This window comes from Chelonoidis abingdonii, chromosome 1 (assembly GCF_003597395.2).
Source record: "Chelonoidis abingdonii isolate Lonesome George chromosome 1, CheloAbing_2.0, whole genome shotgun sequence".
In the NCBI taxonomy this organism is placed as follows: Eukaryota; Metazoa; Chordata; order Testudines; family Testudinidae; genus Chelonoidis; species Chelonoidis abingdonii.
The window spans coordinates 260,144,698-260,163,261 of NC_133769.1; the positions used below are offsets into that span (position 1 = coordinate 260,144,698).

The 18,564-nt window shown below is 37.3% G+C and overlaps 1 protein-coding gene across 3 annotated transcripts in view; it reads right to left on the reverse strand.

Annotated features, from left to right (window-relative positions):
• Positions 1-4,365: 4,365 nt before the first annotated feature.
• ATP11A (ATPase phospholipid transporting 11A) overlaps positions 4,366-18,564 on the reverse strand; it is a 277,946-nt gene continuing 263,747 nt past the window's right edge. Inside the window, exons 29-30 of one of the 3 annotated variants that reach the window (XM_075061482.1) lie at positions 13,381-13,485; positions 8,527-8,614 (exon numbers count right to left, since the gene is read on the reverse strand). In XM_075061482.1, coding sequence (XP_074917583.1) covers positions 13,396-13,485 — 90 coding nt within the window. In that variant the 3' untranslated portion in view covers positions 8,527-8,614; positions 13,381-13,395. Of the gene's footprint in view, positions 8,615-13,380; positions 13,486-17,132; positions 17,222-18,564 lie in introns of all 3 variants that reach the window. The other 2 variants (XM_075061483.1, XM_032791846.2) reach the window with 2 other exon arrangements.

Consider the following 18,564-nt stretch of genomic DNA (forward strand, 5'->3'; position numbering starts at 1 on the left):
GGATTCACCTGACTTGGACCAAAATGAGGAAGGATCCTTTTCATTTATTTATTTTACAGGTAGATCTGTATTGGGATCTGTCTTTATTGCTGTGGTCACCCCCCTACTCTTATGAGAAGGTTTCTTAGACTTAATTGTTTTGGTGTCTACTCCAGAGCTTGTGCTCAGAAGGGTGCTACTCACAGTCTGAGGCCACTGTACTGGGGTCTCATGGCTTTCTTCATGAGATGCTTCTGCAGGTGGAGCTCTCATCCCTCAAGGGTTTGAGGCAAGAAGGGGTGGCAGATGCTGCACTTGGTGGCGGTGTGAGCTCTCCAGTGCAGTAAAGGCAGCAGTGGTGTTCATCACAGATGGAGAAGGAACTGGGGCAGAAGATACAGTCTTGGCATGATCCTCCATGAGGAGAGGCTCCCTGAGGCAGGGAGAACTAACTATACTAACTATAAAAACACAAAGTTTAAACTTACTAAAAACTATTTACAGGTATTAAAAGCAGAGGAAAATCGAAATGGACACAGAGAATCCTTGGACCAGGTGGTGGTAAGAAGGGACTGGAGAGGCATCAGTCTGTGCCACTGTTTATGCCCTTGGTTCAGACAGCAACTGCAGATGCACAGACCAACAGACACTACTTGCCACAAATCTCTGGTCTCAGGTGCACGAAGCACATGCGTACCAATGTGTGGAATACACGATCAGCAGTCCAACAAACCACATTTTGAAGGATGAGGCTATAATTCCATCTAGCTTATGTATGAGTCTTTACTGAAACACCCAACATTCCTATTTGCTGCGGTTTGTTATATCCTTATACCACCATTTTTGCCCTTTCCCCTGAACTTCTGTTAAACATACTCCAGCAAAGCACAAAATGCATCTGTTCTTAAGTGCAGTTATGTAGCAGCGGAAGCTCCTTCATTTACACACTGTGATGATCTCTTCCCTCTTCCTATGGAGTAAACCCCTTTGGTTGGGGGTTTAAAAGCAATTGAAACGCTAAGTAGATACACCTCATCATCCCCAATATTCAGAACACTATCAAAGCAGTAAAATGCATTTCAAATGTCTGGGAGAAAAAATACAGGTTGTAGCCAAGTAATTTAGCACATGGACGGCAGAAAATGCTGATTTGTTGAAACTTTTCATAGAAAATTTTGGTAGCAAGTTTCTTAGGTCCAGGATGGAACTTTTGGTCAGAGAAAAATTATCTGCCACCAGGGGCCACAATGCTGAAGAGGAAAAAATTTGAAATCTCAAATGTTCACGAGACAGGAAAACCACGTGTATCGTAACTAAGCATACCATACCTTTATATTTTTTAATAATTTCTGATTTCTTTCAGGTTTAACCTTAACTCTGAATTTCCTAGGCTTCTAACGCTTTGTTATGGGATAATTAAAATACTCTACAGTGGTGTTGTATTCTAAAATATGAACATGTGCCCTCAACCATAACTCTATCTTAACATACTTTTTGTCTGGGACTCCAGTGTTATGTTTATTAATTTAAATATACAGAAATGTGGAAATTAAAAAATTCTCATAGTAATGTTACCTCTGCTGTATTCTGCATCCTATAATTTAGGGATTTAAAATATAAACAATATATTAAGATACATATGTAAGAACTATCAGCCTATAAAATACCACAAATTAGCCAAAGTAACATTACAAAGAAAATCTTAACTTTTTGTATTTCAATTTCCAGCTTCCCCTAGCCAAAGGGATGGGGGACGGGGACATGTGGAATCCAAAGCCGTGATACCTGAACAGCTCAAACTGTTTGAATGGGAACATGAGGGTTTATGGGAACAATTTGGTCTACAACCAAGAGGGGGCTTGGGCTGCTTACTGTGACCATGAATCATAATTCAACCCTAATATTCTGTTAATGTTATATATAACCATTTTGGTACAGAAATTCCTAGGGTTTTACCTCAAAAAGATTTTAACAACAAAAAGGAACTTGGTTCTCCAAGAATTCCTTCGTTTCTGCATGCCTTACAAGGAGATTTTGCATAACTTACGAAGTCCCAGTTATAGGTGTCCCTGCTGATACAAAGCAATGTTTCATGACACATTTCATTCTCTAGCTAACTTAGGCACATACATACATTTAGTGAACTTTTGTTTTTTTCTGCACTTCACCAACTTAGCAAAAATATCTACTGCATATGCTCAGTATGCAATTTACAAAAGTTCACAATTTTTTGCAGAATACAAAAACACTTTTCAGTGAGGACTATTTCTATTCCAAATTTCAGCCTCAGCCATTTTGACTGTAACTCTGTTCAAAACAAAGTGAAACAAATTAAAAAAAAAATAATGGGAAAAAAGTGTATATTTTTTTCCATTCCCCTTCTGTTGAAAAATTTAATTATTTTTGCTCAAAGTTTCCTAAATAAATTCACTTTGAGGCAGAGACATAGTATGAAAAATATCAAATCTCAAAAGGTAAAAGTTTCAGAATTGTGAATGACTACAGTCAGGGAGTTAGTTTGCATAATGATTTTCACTCTAACCTCTCCACAGATCAGTGTGCATAAATACTGAAACAAAGACTAGGCAGATTAGACGTTATTAAACAATATTTTATCTTATGCAATATTAATACTTATGGAAAATTTTGGTATTGTTTTGAGAATTACACTTTTTTGACAGCTCTTCTACTTTTGTTATTCTGATATTAAATATTAAACTTTAGAATGTTTCAGTAAGAATTCTGTTTAGCTGGGTATTTAATTAATTCTAACCAAGTTTTCATTTTGAAGAAAGGAGTGGGACATCTATAATCTAAAGTACCGTCAGACGAAGTCTTATGATGTAGCTTTTCTTTAAAACTTGGGTCAGCAACAGAAACAGTTCAGTTAAACTAATGAATATTTCTGAATGATTGTGTCTTACAATAAAACTTTCATGGGATTTCTTGACCTCACATTTTGCGACGGGATTGAGGGAAATCTTCTGCTTTCATAAAAATCTCTAATTTTTACTGTCCAGGATTATGACTAAATGTTATGCAGAAGTAAAATCTGATCAAAAAAGAGAAGAAATGGTCCTAACAATATCCTCTGACATGATAAATAAATCAATAAAAATAAGTTTTCCTGAACACTTGATGTGACCCACACATTCTGCTATGGGCTCATTAATCATTATCTTTCAGACTTCCATGTCATGGCTATAATAATACACCTATTTTAACACTAGCAGTCTATAAGCATATTATCTACCTTACACTACGATGGTGCATAAAAATATTTGGCGGTCCTGGGCAGGAACTTCAAGTCCCTGCTGCTGTCTGCCCCAGGAGCATTTTGCAGAGGAGTCCTTGACAAGCCAGACAATGGCCTGGGACTTCAGAGGTTAATTCCCAACCATAGTTCAGAGACAGCTCAGGGAGGAACCATTCTTTGAGAGCTAATTAAGTGCAACTGATCTAGGGCCTTACCAAATTCCATGCCATGAAAAATGCCTCACGGACCATGAAATCTGGTGTTGTGTGTGCTTTTACCCTATACTATACAGATTTCATGGGGGAGAACCAGCGTATTTCAAACTGGGAGTCCTGACCTAAAAGAGGGTTGGGGGGGGCGTTCACAAGATTATTTTGGGGGCGAGGGGCAGTCAGTATTACCACCCTTACTTCCGCACTGTTTTCGGAGCTGGGTGGCTGGAGAGTGGCAGCTGTTAGCCGGGCACCCAGGTCTGAAGGCAGCGTCTGCCAGCAGCAGCACAGAAGTAAAGGTGGCATTACCATACCATCCCACCCTTACTTCTGCGCTCCTGGCTTCAGAGTTGGGTCAGGACCCCTACACTTATAACACAGTGAATTTCAGATTTAAATATCTAAAATAATGAAATTTATGATTTTTAAAATCCTATGACTGTGAAATTGACCAAAATGGACCATGAATTTGGTAGTACCCTACCTATCTTAAAAATAGGGTTTTACTCATGGGGTAGAAAACTCGCGTTTTCCAGGGCAAGGAATTCTAGGAAAAAATATATGGTACATGGTGTGGTTTATAGTTTTTGCTGGTTTCAAATTTTTTTTAAGCTTGCTGGCTGTAAAACTGCATGGAAGGAACGAAGCTTTGCCAAACTGGTGCCAATTTGTATTAACTCAGAACCTCTCCAATAAAACCAATCCAGAGTAAGTGATTTTGTGTTCAAACCTAAGCCTCAAGTGAACTCTCACTTTTATCACTCTGCTCCTCCTCTGGCTACATACACTTCCTAAAAATGTAACACCTTTTTCAAACTACTGCGAAAGAAAAAAGTCTTGGTGGTGATGAGCAAAGCTCACTGAAGCTGGCACAATCAGACGATTAAAATAAAATGTGAGTACAAACATATCAGTAACTGATTTAAACACTACTTTATTATTCTATTATCTACTTACAGTTTATTACAGGTTAATAAGAAATCATTTCACATTGATCCTTAAATGACTTTAATTGCTTATCAACAAGCTAAACCAGTCTTTAATTTTTATTTTATTGCAAACATATTTGTATCTCCTGCTTATATAGTCTGTTGAAATGTCCAAAATATGAATGAGTATACATAAAGAAGTTATGTGGGGGTATCTAGAGAAATGAAAGTTAAAAATAGCATTGAAAATAAACTTTACAGTAATGTATGAATATTTGACTGTTTAGGTGAGGTGAATGAAGTGTTATAGGATAATTTAAACGTTAGATTTGAAGGCTGATTTATTTTCAGATAAATGCACCTATCATTGTACAATTAAAAATAAATGTCAGTATTTGGTGCAGATAACTACAGACATCTTTAATGTTTAATGCACTGATAACTCCCCCCATTCCCAACAGCACTTTTGCAGATTCTACTTTACATTATATAATGAGGACATTTTAAGTGACAGTATATGCATACAATATAACAAGTCAGAACACCACATTTTAAAGTCTGTATATTTTCATGTGGTAAAAAATTAAAGCTACATAAACTGATTTTTAGATTATTCTGCAAAGTAGAATCATGTATACTTACACTTTCATAATACTTTGACAAATTTCCATTAAAGCTTTGTTAACAGACAATAGCGTGATCACAATGATCCCACTGGCTTTCCAAAATAGTGCAGTTCCTCAATTAACTTGTTTCCTTTTATACTTGCAGACAGTGGGATCAAGACAAACACGCTAATGCAAGCAAGAAAGTAAACTGCAAGCTTTTATATTAAGCGGTTGAACAAATAATATTAATTATTGTGTGTCATACAGTGAAAATGATTCCAGTATTTTGCTACTACTCAATGCAGGAATACATGAACTTCAGTAGCTAAGAAGCTTGAAATACTTTCTAAGTCTTCACAAACATTTAACTGGTGCCTACCAATTCCGAGACATTTATAAAAGCAGTTATGGAGATATTTTGTTGTTAAAGCTGCAACAATTTAAACACGGCAAGTGAAGAAGTTATATAGATTGTTCTTATTTTCTTCCTGAAATTTCTTTCATCATACAAAAGTCCATAAAATGACTATGTCCCATTAATAATACAACCTTCTAATGTTATTTAGATATAACTTACATTTACATGTGTGTGTCCTATCTGATCCATTTACAATGAAACTCTTGAGTTTAACATCTGCTGCACTGGACTAGGTAGGCATAGTAACAAGGGACTGAAGCAAAGATGTATCAAGTGTCAATTAATTTTGAGAACATATGCCTTTTTCATTTAGATGGCATATTTTTGCAGATAAATATAGTACAATTATTTAATTAAAAGTTTTAAATAGATATTTCTGCTTTGACTTAGTAAATGCAAAACATCTCTCTCTCTCCTGAAAACGATATTTATTTAAATAAAACTATTTTGTCCTTTAAACAACTCCCCAAACACAAAGTGTTTCAGCCTATATAAAATCTCTCTCAATAATTTCTAGGTAAGATTTGGGCTGTAAGAAGGTTGCTAAACTGTTTTGTTAGTAGGCAGTGCAGGAATGAAGCATTTTCAAGATCAAGCAAGAGTCTTCTTATTTAAGGCTGAAGGATGGAAATGAGAAAAATATCAAAAAGGATGAGGCTTTACAGAATAAAAAAAGTGAGAGTAATAGTATATAAGCAGAAAATGTATCACACTAATCACTACTATAATAAATAGCATCAGTAGTTTGGGTGAGACTGATAGAGCAAGAGACCTAAATTTCTAATTTAAACATTCTTTAGAATTTTAACATTCAGCCACAATTCCTCTGTCAGCTAAAATTTAAGTGGCCAAAACTCATAAATATTAAAAGAGACTTCAAAACAGATATTTAAAAATAATAAAAATGGTGTGTTAACAGATGTATGCATAAACCAGATCTATAAATAGCTACAGTATGAAAAATATTTCAGTGCAAAGGCAATTTTAAGATTTCTAAAAAATACATTACAAATAATTTGTTAACTGCACACAGGAAATTTGTCACTACTACTGGTATAAAACTTATACCCATATAAGATTATTTAAAAAATATATACACCAGTGTTTTATGTAGGGGACAGTTCTAACTGACCGACATTCAAGTATGCAATGGCAAATATAAATATATTTTTATTTATTAATATTACAGTATGTGACCAATATGATGGCATTGTTTGAAACCAAAAACTGCTACATATTAAATGGTAGAGATGCCCTAATATCATTCTTTAGGACAATGATTGAGGTTGTCAGACTTTTCTCTAATCTTTGGTATAATAAAGTTTTCACAATTCACTTTTTAAAAATTCTAGGTGTTTTTCCCAGCATTTCTTAACAGTACATCACTGGTTCTTATGAAGAGTTCATTGGAAATGTTTGTGTGAAACGTTTCCTAGTGAATTGATTTTACTTCTATTTTAAAAAACATGTACTTTTAAGTTATTTTACACAAAAATGAAAGCCTCCCCTTTCCCCCCTTACCTACAGCATTACAAAGTCTGCAAACAATGCCTTGGCCAAGTTTTCTAATAAAGGCAGCAGCTCTCATCCCAAAAACTTAGTTTCTATTTAGAAATAAACTTTTAACTAATGGCCTACCAGAAGCATTCATGGAAATGCTTATTAATCTGTTTACTATGGGTACATTAAAATTGATCAGAGTTAGATTAAATGTTGAGGCATTTTTACACCCCAAATAAAACACTGGACAAAAAACAAGCAAGTACATATCTAAGTAAAACCAGTGCAAGGTAAAATTAATGCTGCAGAGAGACTGGAAGCACAAGCTGGCTGTAATGCTTTAAATAATTCATATATCTTGTAGTCAGACTCATTTCTACCAGAAATATGTTTTAACCCACAGTAATAGACACATGCCATCTAGTGGTTATGTCTCAAAAGACTAACAAACATATACTGGCTTCTCCATAATAAGATACATATAGTGGATCGATTAGCCATTAAGTTAAAATAAGAATCAAAGACCAAAAATGGAGATATTAAAAAATCCTATTTGAGTAGCATAAAAGATTGGTTATGAACAACTATTTCCTATCATTGACAGGAAAAAGCTTAACCCATCAATCCTTTCTAATATTTATACTTTAGAATCATTCACATACACTTTTCCGGAGAGGTAGCTAGGTGATAGGAGCACTGGTTAATTTATTCTTTAATGCAGACATTTTAGGCTAACGTCTTAAATTCAGTAACTGAGTCAATATCAATAATGATGGTTTTATGTATTTGAGAGCCAGCTTGACTCCATATGGTGTGTATCTAGTCTAAGCAAAATGTATTTTGTCTACCTTTCTACAGGGGAAACTAACTTAAAACCACAGTAGCCCTGATTTGGTCACTTACAAGGAAGTGAATAGTAGAGAGTGTTTCTTGAAAGTAGATTTGTGCAGATTTGCTCCGTTTGTTCTACAAAAAGAGCAAAGAAAGAAAAAAGTACAGAGGAAAATCACAAGCCGCACTTGTTAAATATTCTTTAAGTGACTTTCAATGGAGTTATCTGAGGTCAGTGCTTCTGGCTGAAAATTGAAACTGTCGATCTCAAAATGTAGGTCATTGACTTAAATTATACACTTCAAGTAATACAGAAAATGATTAATGACAACAGAAGCAACAAATGCACAAACATCTTGACACAGCATGAAGAGAATTTCTAGTGCTATCAGTCTCACGGTACCAGACTGTGCGGATTGTTCATTGCTGCAGCAGTTCAAAACATAAAAAAGGGGCCAATAGGCCTGGAAAGATTCATACTTATAGCTCTTGATCCTATGTGTCTGAACATTATTTCAGACAGGAAAACCCAAGTGTATTGTAGTAGAGCTCTGTGACATGTTTCCCATTTTTGCAAAAAAGAAAGAAAAATGCAGTTCTTAAAGCCTTGAATTGGTGATCTGTCATACGGATGTTTCCAAACCTGACCCGCTGTAGCAGTATCTTGCACTGGAATTGCAACGGTTATTTGAATAGCCAAAGATAGATGGAAGTATTGAATAATCATTGCCTCTCCAGTGTGTAAACATCCTTTTTTTAGAATGAGAATTAGACCTCCTGGCTGGGGAATTGCTGCAGTCATTGCTCCTATATCTTGGGTTTTTCAGAGAGGCAAGAGGAATGAATTCTGAAGTGTAGTCCCGACAGTGCCTGGACATAATCTGTCAAGAAAACAGAAATAATACACAGTAAGTGGACAATAAAATAGCTAAATATCCTAAAAAAAATTTCAGAGAGGCACTATGCCTTTGGCACACACATACTGCTCACGAGAGCACCACTGTCTGGCTTGTTTGTTTCAATCAAAGAGGCAATCCCAAAGTGATGAGCAATTAGCCAATTTCTACATGATTAATTTTACATTAGATTTAAAGATTAGAGAGCCAGCTATTCTTCATACATGAAGTTGATAATGTGCTCATTAAAGAACAGAGTATGGATTAGAAGGATCATTTTCAATTTGAGAATTATTACCAGTTTACATTATATTTTGCTATATTGCTTTAAATATCTTTTAATCTTTGTCCTTTTATCAGTGTGCAGGAATTTTAAAAAAGGCCAGAATAATTTCATATATTTTGTCCAGCATTTCCAAAGAGAGAGAATTCTCCTCCAACTAGTTTATGTTAATTGATGAGAATGCACAGTGGAGTTAAATGCACTAGCTCTATACTTCTGCAGATCTAAATTCAGATCTTGCTCGGGTTACATATGGATCTATTAAGGCAATTTATACCACACATCACAATATTATCTTAGTCTAATAGATTCATATTTTTAGTTCTTTTGGTGCTGTATTAATTATATTTCTCATGACTAAAGCCATTTTATGTACTGGTGCCTTTCCCTACAGGACCAAGTGCTGATTTTTTGCCCCAGATCCCTAGGCAGCCCCCTCAAGGATTGAACTCACAACCCTGGGTTTCATCTTCCATTAACATTTATCTATGCTACAAAATTACTCCATAACCTAGCACAATGGGTAACATCTACCCAGGAAATACTCAGGACTACAATAATAGCAGCCTCGCATGACGAGACTGAAGTACACGTGCACTGACTAAGGGGAAATTTGCTTCGAGCCTTCCCAAAGCAGTGATCTGTTCTCCTCTGCAAATGCACATAACTAATATTTATGGGGTAAAGAAGCTATATGATAGAGAGGAAAATAAACCTTAAGTATTATTCAAGACCCCAATGCGATCAGTCACTTTCTCAAGAGTAATAAATAAACCATTAATAAATAAATAAACCATTAATAAAACCTACCTCTGGAAAAAGGAGGTAAAAAACATCAATGTTAGTCAGTTCACCCCCTTTCTGTTTATAAAAGCTGCTTGAGACATTATTTCTTTCATAACAATCACATTCCTCAAATATCAGAGGTGTAGCCGTGTTAGTCTGGATCTGTAACAGCAGCAGAGAATCCTGTGGCACCTTATAGACTAACAGACGTTTTGGAGCGTGAGCTTTCGTGGGTGAATACCTACTTCGTCAGACGCAGGTAGTGGAAATTTCCAGGGGACAGGTATACTTATATATGCTAGCAAGCAGCTAGAGATAACGAGGTTAGTTCAATCAGGGAGGATGAGGCCCTGTTCTAGCAGTATGAGGTTGTGAAACACAAGGGAGGAGAACTGGTTTCGTTAACTGGCAAGCCATTCACAGTTTTGTTTAGTTCCAAGCTGATGGTGTCAAATTTGCAGATGAACTGAAGCTCAGCGTTTCTCTTTTGAATCTGGTCCGAAGTTTTTTTGCTGCAGGATGGCCACCTTAAGGTCTGCTATAGTTGGCCTAGGGAGGTGAAGTGCTCTCCTACAGGTTTTTGTATATTGCCACTCCTTGATATCTGGTTTGGGCCATTTATCCTTTTCCGTAGTGACTGTCCAGTTTGGCCGATGTACATAGAGAGGGGCATTTGCTGGCATATGTTGGCGTATATTACATTGGGTGGACGTGCAGGTGATATGAACCGGTGATGGTGTGGCTGATCTGGTTAGGTCCTGTTGATGGTTGTCGCTGGTTGTAGATATGTGGGCAGAGTTGTGCAACGCATACCATTACTAACTCTAGCTCAGAACCATCCATGCAACAAACCTTGATGCCAACTCTGCCCACATATCTACAACAGCGACACCATCACAGGACCTAACCAGATCAGCCACACCATCACCGGTTACATTCACCTGCCACGTTCCACCAATGTAATATACCCTCATATGACCGCAATGCCCTCTGCTATGTACATCGGCCAAACTGGACAGTCATACGGAAAAGGGAAATGGCCACAAACCAGATATCAGGAATGGCATATTACAAAACCTGTAGGAGAAGCACTTCAACCTCCCTGCCACACTATAGCAGACCTTAGGTGGCCATCTGCAGTAAAAAACTTCGGACCAGACTTCAAAGAGAAACTGGAGCTTCAGTTCATCTGCAAATTTGACACCTCAGCTCTGGACTTAAACAAAGACTGTGAATGGCTTGCCAGTTACGGAACAGTTTTCTCCTCCTTTGGTTCACACCTCTACTGCTAGAACAGGGCCTCATCCTCCCTGTGAACTTAACCTCAGTTATCTCTAGCTTGCTTCTAGTCACTATATATATATGTTATATATATTTTATATATATTATATATACACACACACACCTGTCCCTGGGAAAAATTTCCACTACCTGTGTCTGACGAAGTGGGTATTCACCCACGAAAGCTCACGCTCCAAAACGTCTCTTAGTCTATAAGGTGCCACAGGATTCTCTGCTGATTCCTCAAATACTACTTGTATAGGCTCAAGGGCAGCAATAAGGGTCTCTTTTTAACTCCACAGTATAATCACTCTCTGAAGACAAACGGTGAGACAAATACAGGGAATTATTCAGCAGAGGGGTATTTAATATAGCCCAGAATCTTTTTAACATATATAGACCAAATACAGGCATTAATTAAGAAGGAAAAAACCAGATAAGTATACATTGCATCTTATGGAAAAGCATTTTATACATGTTTTTAAAGGATTTTTTTTTTAAAAAAAAAGGTGTACAGGAACTATATTTTATATCCCTCAACCCGCAAAGCCAGTTACCCTAAATACCTCTAAAAATGATGTGTTCTTCTATACATAAAATGTCATGAGTTCAAGGTCTATTTTGAGATCTTCCGTGGCTAGAAACAAGTTATGTGTGTGTCCACAGTGCAAAATTTGGAAACTCTCCTAAGAATGGTATAAAGCGCCCTTTTTTTGTTCTGCAGGCCTACAAGATATCTAAAAACACAGCTGACTCTGCCCCCCATCCCGCCAGCCCACTTCCCTGCATGCTTCCCCTCGCTCCCCCACACTGCTATCACTCTCTTCACACACTGTCACTCTGACCTCCCCTTGATTACCCACACTGTTTTCTGGTGTCAGGAAATGGTGAGGTGACCATGGGAAGAGGTAAAGTAGGAAGCAAGATATATGGATGGGTCCCGGTGGGAGTTTGTTTGGGTAAGACAGCTGGTATTAATGAGACTGGAGACACTGGAGACCCAGGTGCTGAGTCTCATTGTCTTTGTGCTTGAAGAGCTCATGCCCTATGCTGCTTTTTCAGTAGTACCATGGGAAAAAACACTGGCCCTGGGCACACAGGAATTCTGTCCCCACTCCAGGTCCCTGCTTGATACATAGCCCTGGTCTCCTCAAAACAAGATCCTTCTCATACATAACACTCTCTCCCACAACTATCCTTGAAGACCAATGAACACCTCTTCACCCTCTATATTTCCACTCACCCTTCCTGACCCCCCTCACAGGTTCCCCATGGTGACTTCTGTAGTGACACCAGGAGAGAAAAAAAACCCTGAAAAGCAGTTTAATCTAATCAGGGACCCCAGACACTAGAACAGGGGCAGGCAACATATGGCACATGTGCCGAAGGTGGCACGTGAGCTGATTTTCAGTGGCACTCACACTGCCTGGGTCCTGGCCACCAGTCCAGTGGGCTCTGCATTTTAATTTAATTTTAGATGAAGCTTCTTAAACATTTTAAAAACCTTATTTACTTTACATACAACAATAGTTTAATTATATATTATAGACGTATAGAAAGAGACCTTCTAAAAAACGTTAAAATGTATTACTGGCACGCGAAACCTTAAATTAGAGTGAATAAATGAAGACTCGGCACACCACTTCTGAAAGGCTGCCAACCCTGCACTAGAATAATGCATTAATTGTAACTATATCGTTATTGCATAGCATCACTACAGGGCAGAATTAAGGTTCTTCCTGTGCTTTAATTATGCTTTTCTATACCTTAACTTTAAACTTAAAAGAAATCAAAACATCTTAAACTTCAAATTTTCTGGGTTTATAATGCCTGTTTTCGAGATGATTACAAAATCCCTGTGTGAATTTTTTTTTTACCATAAAATTACTGCTATGTACTTTCAATCTTAATGCCATTCTAATGCAGTTTTTCATCCAAGAATACATATCACACAAGAGACATAATACATGGAGCTCCATGTTTGAGGTTTCAGTAATACCTAGAGCATTTTAAGACTCTGTATGTCTAACATCTTGTTTTGTCTGCATTTGGTCTATACATGTGTCTGAGAAGAACCTGGGCTATGACGCATAAACTGCTAATGGATAAGTATTGTTTCTCTGTATACTATGTATTCAACACCCAAGATATAGCCTGAGAACAAGTAGTTTATAAATATAAAAGCAATTGTCATACAATACTTGTGTCTGAGACAAAAAGACTTTACCTGTGATATGACATATATCATACAAAACTTGGATATCCAAGAAAATGGTCACGATATTACATCTCAAAACTGGTAAGGCACAACAAAAACTCTGGAGGAAATAGTTTTAGTTGTAAATAGCACAGCACACCAATAAAAATGACTTCAAACTGGCAACATGTGCAATACTGTTACCTAGCATTGATCTAATTATGCCTCGGAAGCTGAAAGAGTTCCTTCAAGAAGTGGCCCATCGCTGTTCGCCAGTGCATTTAGAGTTGTTTTATGTTTCATACTCTTCTGCAAGGATGAGGAAAAACACTGAGACTACTGCTGAATACATGAGGGAAATGAGTGAATTTCTCAAGATATAAGAATAAAAATCTGACTGTTGGTCATATAAAGCAACAAATTTTCCAATACAGATTTTTTTAAAAGTTAGGTTTAAATCAAAATGTATATTCCTAATTCTGGGGTTAATTCCTTGAGCCATACTGCCCACTCAGAATGGCTTTAATCCCATTCTAAACTCCATTGATAGAATACTAATCACTCTCTCAGAGATCAATACAGCGTACCATAACTAACTAGTAATGTGTATATGTTCTCCCGCACTCTTTTGACTATTAATTACAGCAGAAAAAATTCTGTGTGCTAACAAGAGATTTCCTTATGACATGATCAAATGACTTGAGAGCACAGTGCCTATAAGAATGTCAAAACTGTCCTGGAACAAGGCTATTAGCTATGCTGGTAGAATATTTATTTATGAGTGAGGCTAAGATTTTGTCATGGATATTTTTAGAAAAAAAGTCACGGACAGGTCACGGGCAATAAAGAAAACTTCAAGGAAAGCCAATGATGTGTCCATGACTTTTACTAAAAACATCAGTGACAAAATGGGGAGCTGCGGAGTCCCCACACCATCTGCGGCAGCTGGACAGCTGTAGAGGCTCCGGCTGGAGCTGCAGGGATCCCCCCATCATCCATGGTGGCCAGGAGCTGAGAGGGTTCCCCTGTCACCCGTGGCTCTGATGGCCAGGAGTTCCCAGGCGCTCCGGCTGCTCAGGAGCTGCAGGATACCCCAACCACCTGCAGCGGCTTAGAGCTCAGACAAAACCCGTAGCTCCCAGCCGCCGCATGCTGAAGTCATGGAGGCCCCTGGAAATCATGGATTCTGTGACTTCCATGACCTCTGTGACAAAAATTGTAGCCTTATTTATGAGATGTCAGCTCAAAGTGCTCAGCCACCAAAATTAAGGGGCAAATGGTCCCCTTTACTACTTTGCAGAATGATTCTGTACTGAAGAAGTAGGCAGTTGCACTTGAAACTGATGAGGGTTAGTGCTACAGGAGGTCAACTTGAAGACTACTCGTTCCAATACAGGGAAAGGGTCAGTAGTTGTCATGTGATTCAAGTTCTTCAAAAGCAGAATCTTGTCCTCTTTTTTCTCAAAAGGGAAGCAGCCAACAACTCGACAAAGATAATAGTTTATTGGTCACTGACATAATAAAAACACTAGTTCAACAGGCTATACTCATAGGAAAGTGGAAGTATGTAGAGTCCTCATTATTCCTTTCTAGAGCAAAGTACCATTTTTGGCTCCTCTAGAAACAACAAAGGTCAAAGATTTCATAACAAGGTGGATGACCTGAGATTGGGACTGAAGCAAAATACTAAAGAGAAAATATCTGTCAGCAACCAAATGGAAGGGAAAAGGTGTTTTTTTAAATGGGTTAAAATGTAAAATTACAGAGCGAATAAAAAGTGGGACAAAGAGCTTTTGCATTTTTCAAATGAATGTTGCCAGATATTAGACACTTCTGCTGTTAGTTAGAGGGAAGAAGGAATAATGGTAGTGGAAATGAAATAAATTAATGCAGTTTGCGTATAACACAGGACCACAGTGTATAACAGAGAAAAACTCCATACACGTGTAACTTCAAATTAAAGGGCCAAATTCAGCTTGCCTCACACAGGCAAATAGTCTCACTGTAATTATTGAGCTTACTTGTCTGAGAGGTGCACACCGGTTTTGGCCTAAAGTTACTCATAGCAATAGATTCCTCCAAAGCTTTTGCAGAAGTATTGATTGTTTTATCCCAATGAAGGAAGGTAGATAGCATAAACAACACCCCTCTCGTATTGAACTTCAAACAGTGACAGACTTTAAATGACATTTTTTAATGGTAATGGATGGTAAATAGCTGCTCACCCACACAAATAATCTCTAGGTTAGAAAGACAAAGTTCTGTAGAGCCACAACTGATTCCGTATATTTTCAGCTGTTGCAGAAGCCCTCTAAACTATATTTTAAAGAAGGCTTTATCATTTTAAGGGATGCAGAAACTAAAAATCACTGCTGTTCAAGCTGCTAGTTCATACCAATTCTAGTATATTTCGAAGAGAATTTTAGCCAAAAATTTGAACTTTGAAATTAATTTCATATGTCCTCTCTGTGACTTATGCAACAACTCATTTTTAAATTACAACTTTAAAAAAAAAATTTGTATTTATTATGTTGGTCAGTCAGAATATATGAATATGAAATCTGTAATAGAGACTGGCCCCACTGAAGTCCATGAGAGCTTTGCTATTGACTTTAATGCGGACATGATTTCACCTTAAATTGTTCTATAAAAGGGCATTTTTCACTAGTCTATTTCCTACATTTTTGTTAATTTAAATATTTTGAATTCAACAGTTATTTCTGATCCTATAGATTTTTTTTTTCTTTCTAGAAAGCAGCGTAAGATTTCATGAAATAGAATACAAGGAAAATTTCCTTTAAAAAATGAAATATGTTTGCTGGAAATAATGGCTGCAGAACAAATGATCAGAGTTGCAGCATTTTTCCCCACGGCAGCGGAGTAGACACATTACAAAAGAGCCATTAAATGGCTTAATACCATCATTTCTGTATTAAGTTAAAAACAATGGTAAAACCAATATCATCTTGCTTAAGGGCTTCATCACTTCTTTGTGTGGTGAACAGTCAACTTAGTCAGTTACAATGCAAGCACTATGTGCATTCATCTACAGAAACATCAGTGCTTCAAAAAGGAGGGGAACAGTCACAGATCTTTGATTCCTGAAGCAGAAATAATACTGCATAAAATTTGAAGGACTGTGACAAAGATCGGTTTCAGAGTAGCAGCCATGTTAGTCTGTATCAGCAAAAAGAACAGGAGTACTTGTGGCACCTTAGAGACTAATACATTTATTTGAGCATAAGCTTTCATGGGCTACAGCCCACTTCACTGGATGCATGCAGTCGAAAATACAGTAGAAAGAGAGAGAGAGAGAGATACACACACACACACACACACACCATAAAACAATGAGTGTTACCATACACACTCTAACAAGAGTGACCAGTTAAGGTGAGCTATTACCAGCAGGAGAGAAAAAACCTTTTTGTACTGGTAATCAAAATGGCCCATTTGCAGCAGCTGACAAGAAGTTGTGAGGAACGGTGGGGGGGGGGGGAGATAAACATGGGGAAATAGTTTTACTTTGTGTAATGACCCATCCATTCCCGGTCTTTATTCAAGCCTAATTTAATGGTGTCCATTTTGCAAATTAATTCCAATTCAGCAGTCTCTCACTGGAGTCTTTTTCTGAAGTTTTTTTGTTGTAATATTGCTGTAGCCCATGAAAGCTTATGCTTAAATAAATGTATTAGTCTCTAAGGTGCCACAAGTACTCCTGTTCTTTTTGTGACAAAGATGACTCAGATAACCACTAATGATATGTAAACACTTTAGGATAAACATGAGGAGGAAAAAGCTATTCTGAAAAGTATTTTTCTCTGAAGTATAGTAGTTTATATGTGAGTCAGAAGCGGAGACAATGATAACAGTAAATAGGTTTTGATGATAATTAAGCTTTCTACTGTCTTTTGAATGAAATGGCCAAGCATGCAGAAAGGCAGAAAAAAAATCACCTTTTATTCCATTAGAAACTTAGACTGCTTGAAGTCTGAGAAAGCATAAAGATGGTGGACTGCTCAACAGAAAGGCACTGATGTTTAGTCTGATTTCCCCAGAAGATTGTAGGAAGTAATCGTGCACATCATGTATGTTTAAAGCAAGGTAGTGGTTAGTTAGGCAAAAGCAGGTTGGAAGATAGGAGGAAAAAGAGAGAGAGAGAGAAGAAAGAAATACAAGGGATAAATCTGGTTAAAAGCTAAAGATTTTCTAGTGATATTAGAGCTTATTAAAAATGAACATTGCCAGTGTTAAGCCCACACTCTGCTTTCCAGCTGGTTCATTTTCCAATATTAACACATAATGAGAAATGCCATTAGATATACATCCTTCCCCCACCCACTTTTTACTTTGTTTTATAACCCATCCTCATGTTCTCTCCTTAGAGTTTTTAGCCCGACCACCTACAGCCTACATAGAGATCAGAGAATTGATGATATAGTGAGCTTCTGTAAGTAGCAGTCATGTACCAAAGAGTCCTATCTTCAAAGGTCCAAACAAAAAATTCTACACTCTGATCTGTGCAGAAATCTTGTTCCAATATTCTACTATTCCTACAAGCTTGGTTTTCCTTTTGAAATGGGTCACTTATAGTTTTATACATACAGGGAATGCAGACTAATGGCATTGAGAGTTGCCTTACAGATATGAGAGTTTTAAGGTTGGAACTGGCCTGATGGCCCTCGGCAGTAGTGCTGTGGGCTACCATCCAAACAACCTCAGTTTGGCTCCATTCTCATTCATCAGTAAGTGAATTTTGCACTGACACTATAGAATAGTCTCTCCTATTGGCTGATCAAAGGAATGGGGAAAGTAGAGATCTGAAAACAGGCTTGTCTTTCAATGATGTGACTATAGTGCATGTCAGTGTGTTTGTAATTTAGTACGTTGTGAATATATGCATCTCATATATGTGACTATTAATTCTAGAAAGAGTATTGAAAAAAACAAAAATAAAGATAAGTTTTACTACGGATGAAAAGCACTAACAGCATTATGATTAGTAATATTTAAATCAGTGGTTCTCAACCCATGGCCCGCAGGCCACTTGCAGCCCAATTATCACACAGCTGCGGCCCATGTAATATCCTTTGCATTATAGGGGAAGTATATATATTGTATGGATGCAGCCCACATAACAGAGAGAGAGAGCTGCATATGTGGCCCAAAATGGTAAATATGTTGAGAACAACTGGTTTAAATACATGAATTTTTGTAAAAGCCACAGCCTCACCAGAGACAGCAAACGAGCAATATAGTTTCCAAGGAAATGATTAGATTACATGGGTCACGTAACGTGATATTTTAGCAGTATTAAACTACTTAGTCATCACATGCATATTAATTTTTAAATTTACAAATCCTGGATTAATTAAACAAACATTCATA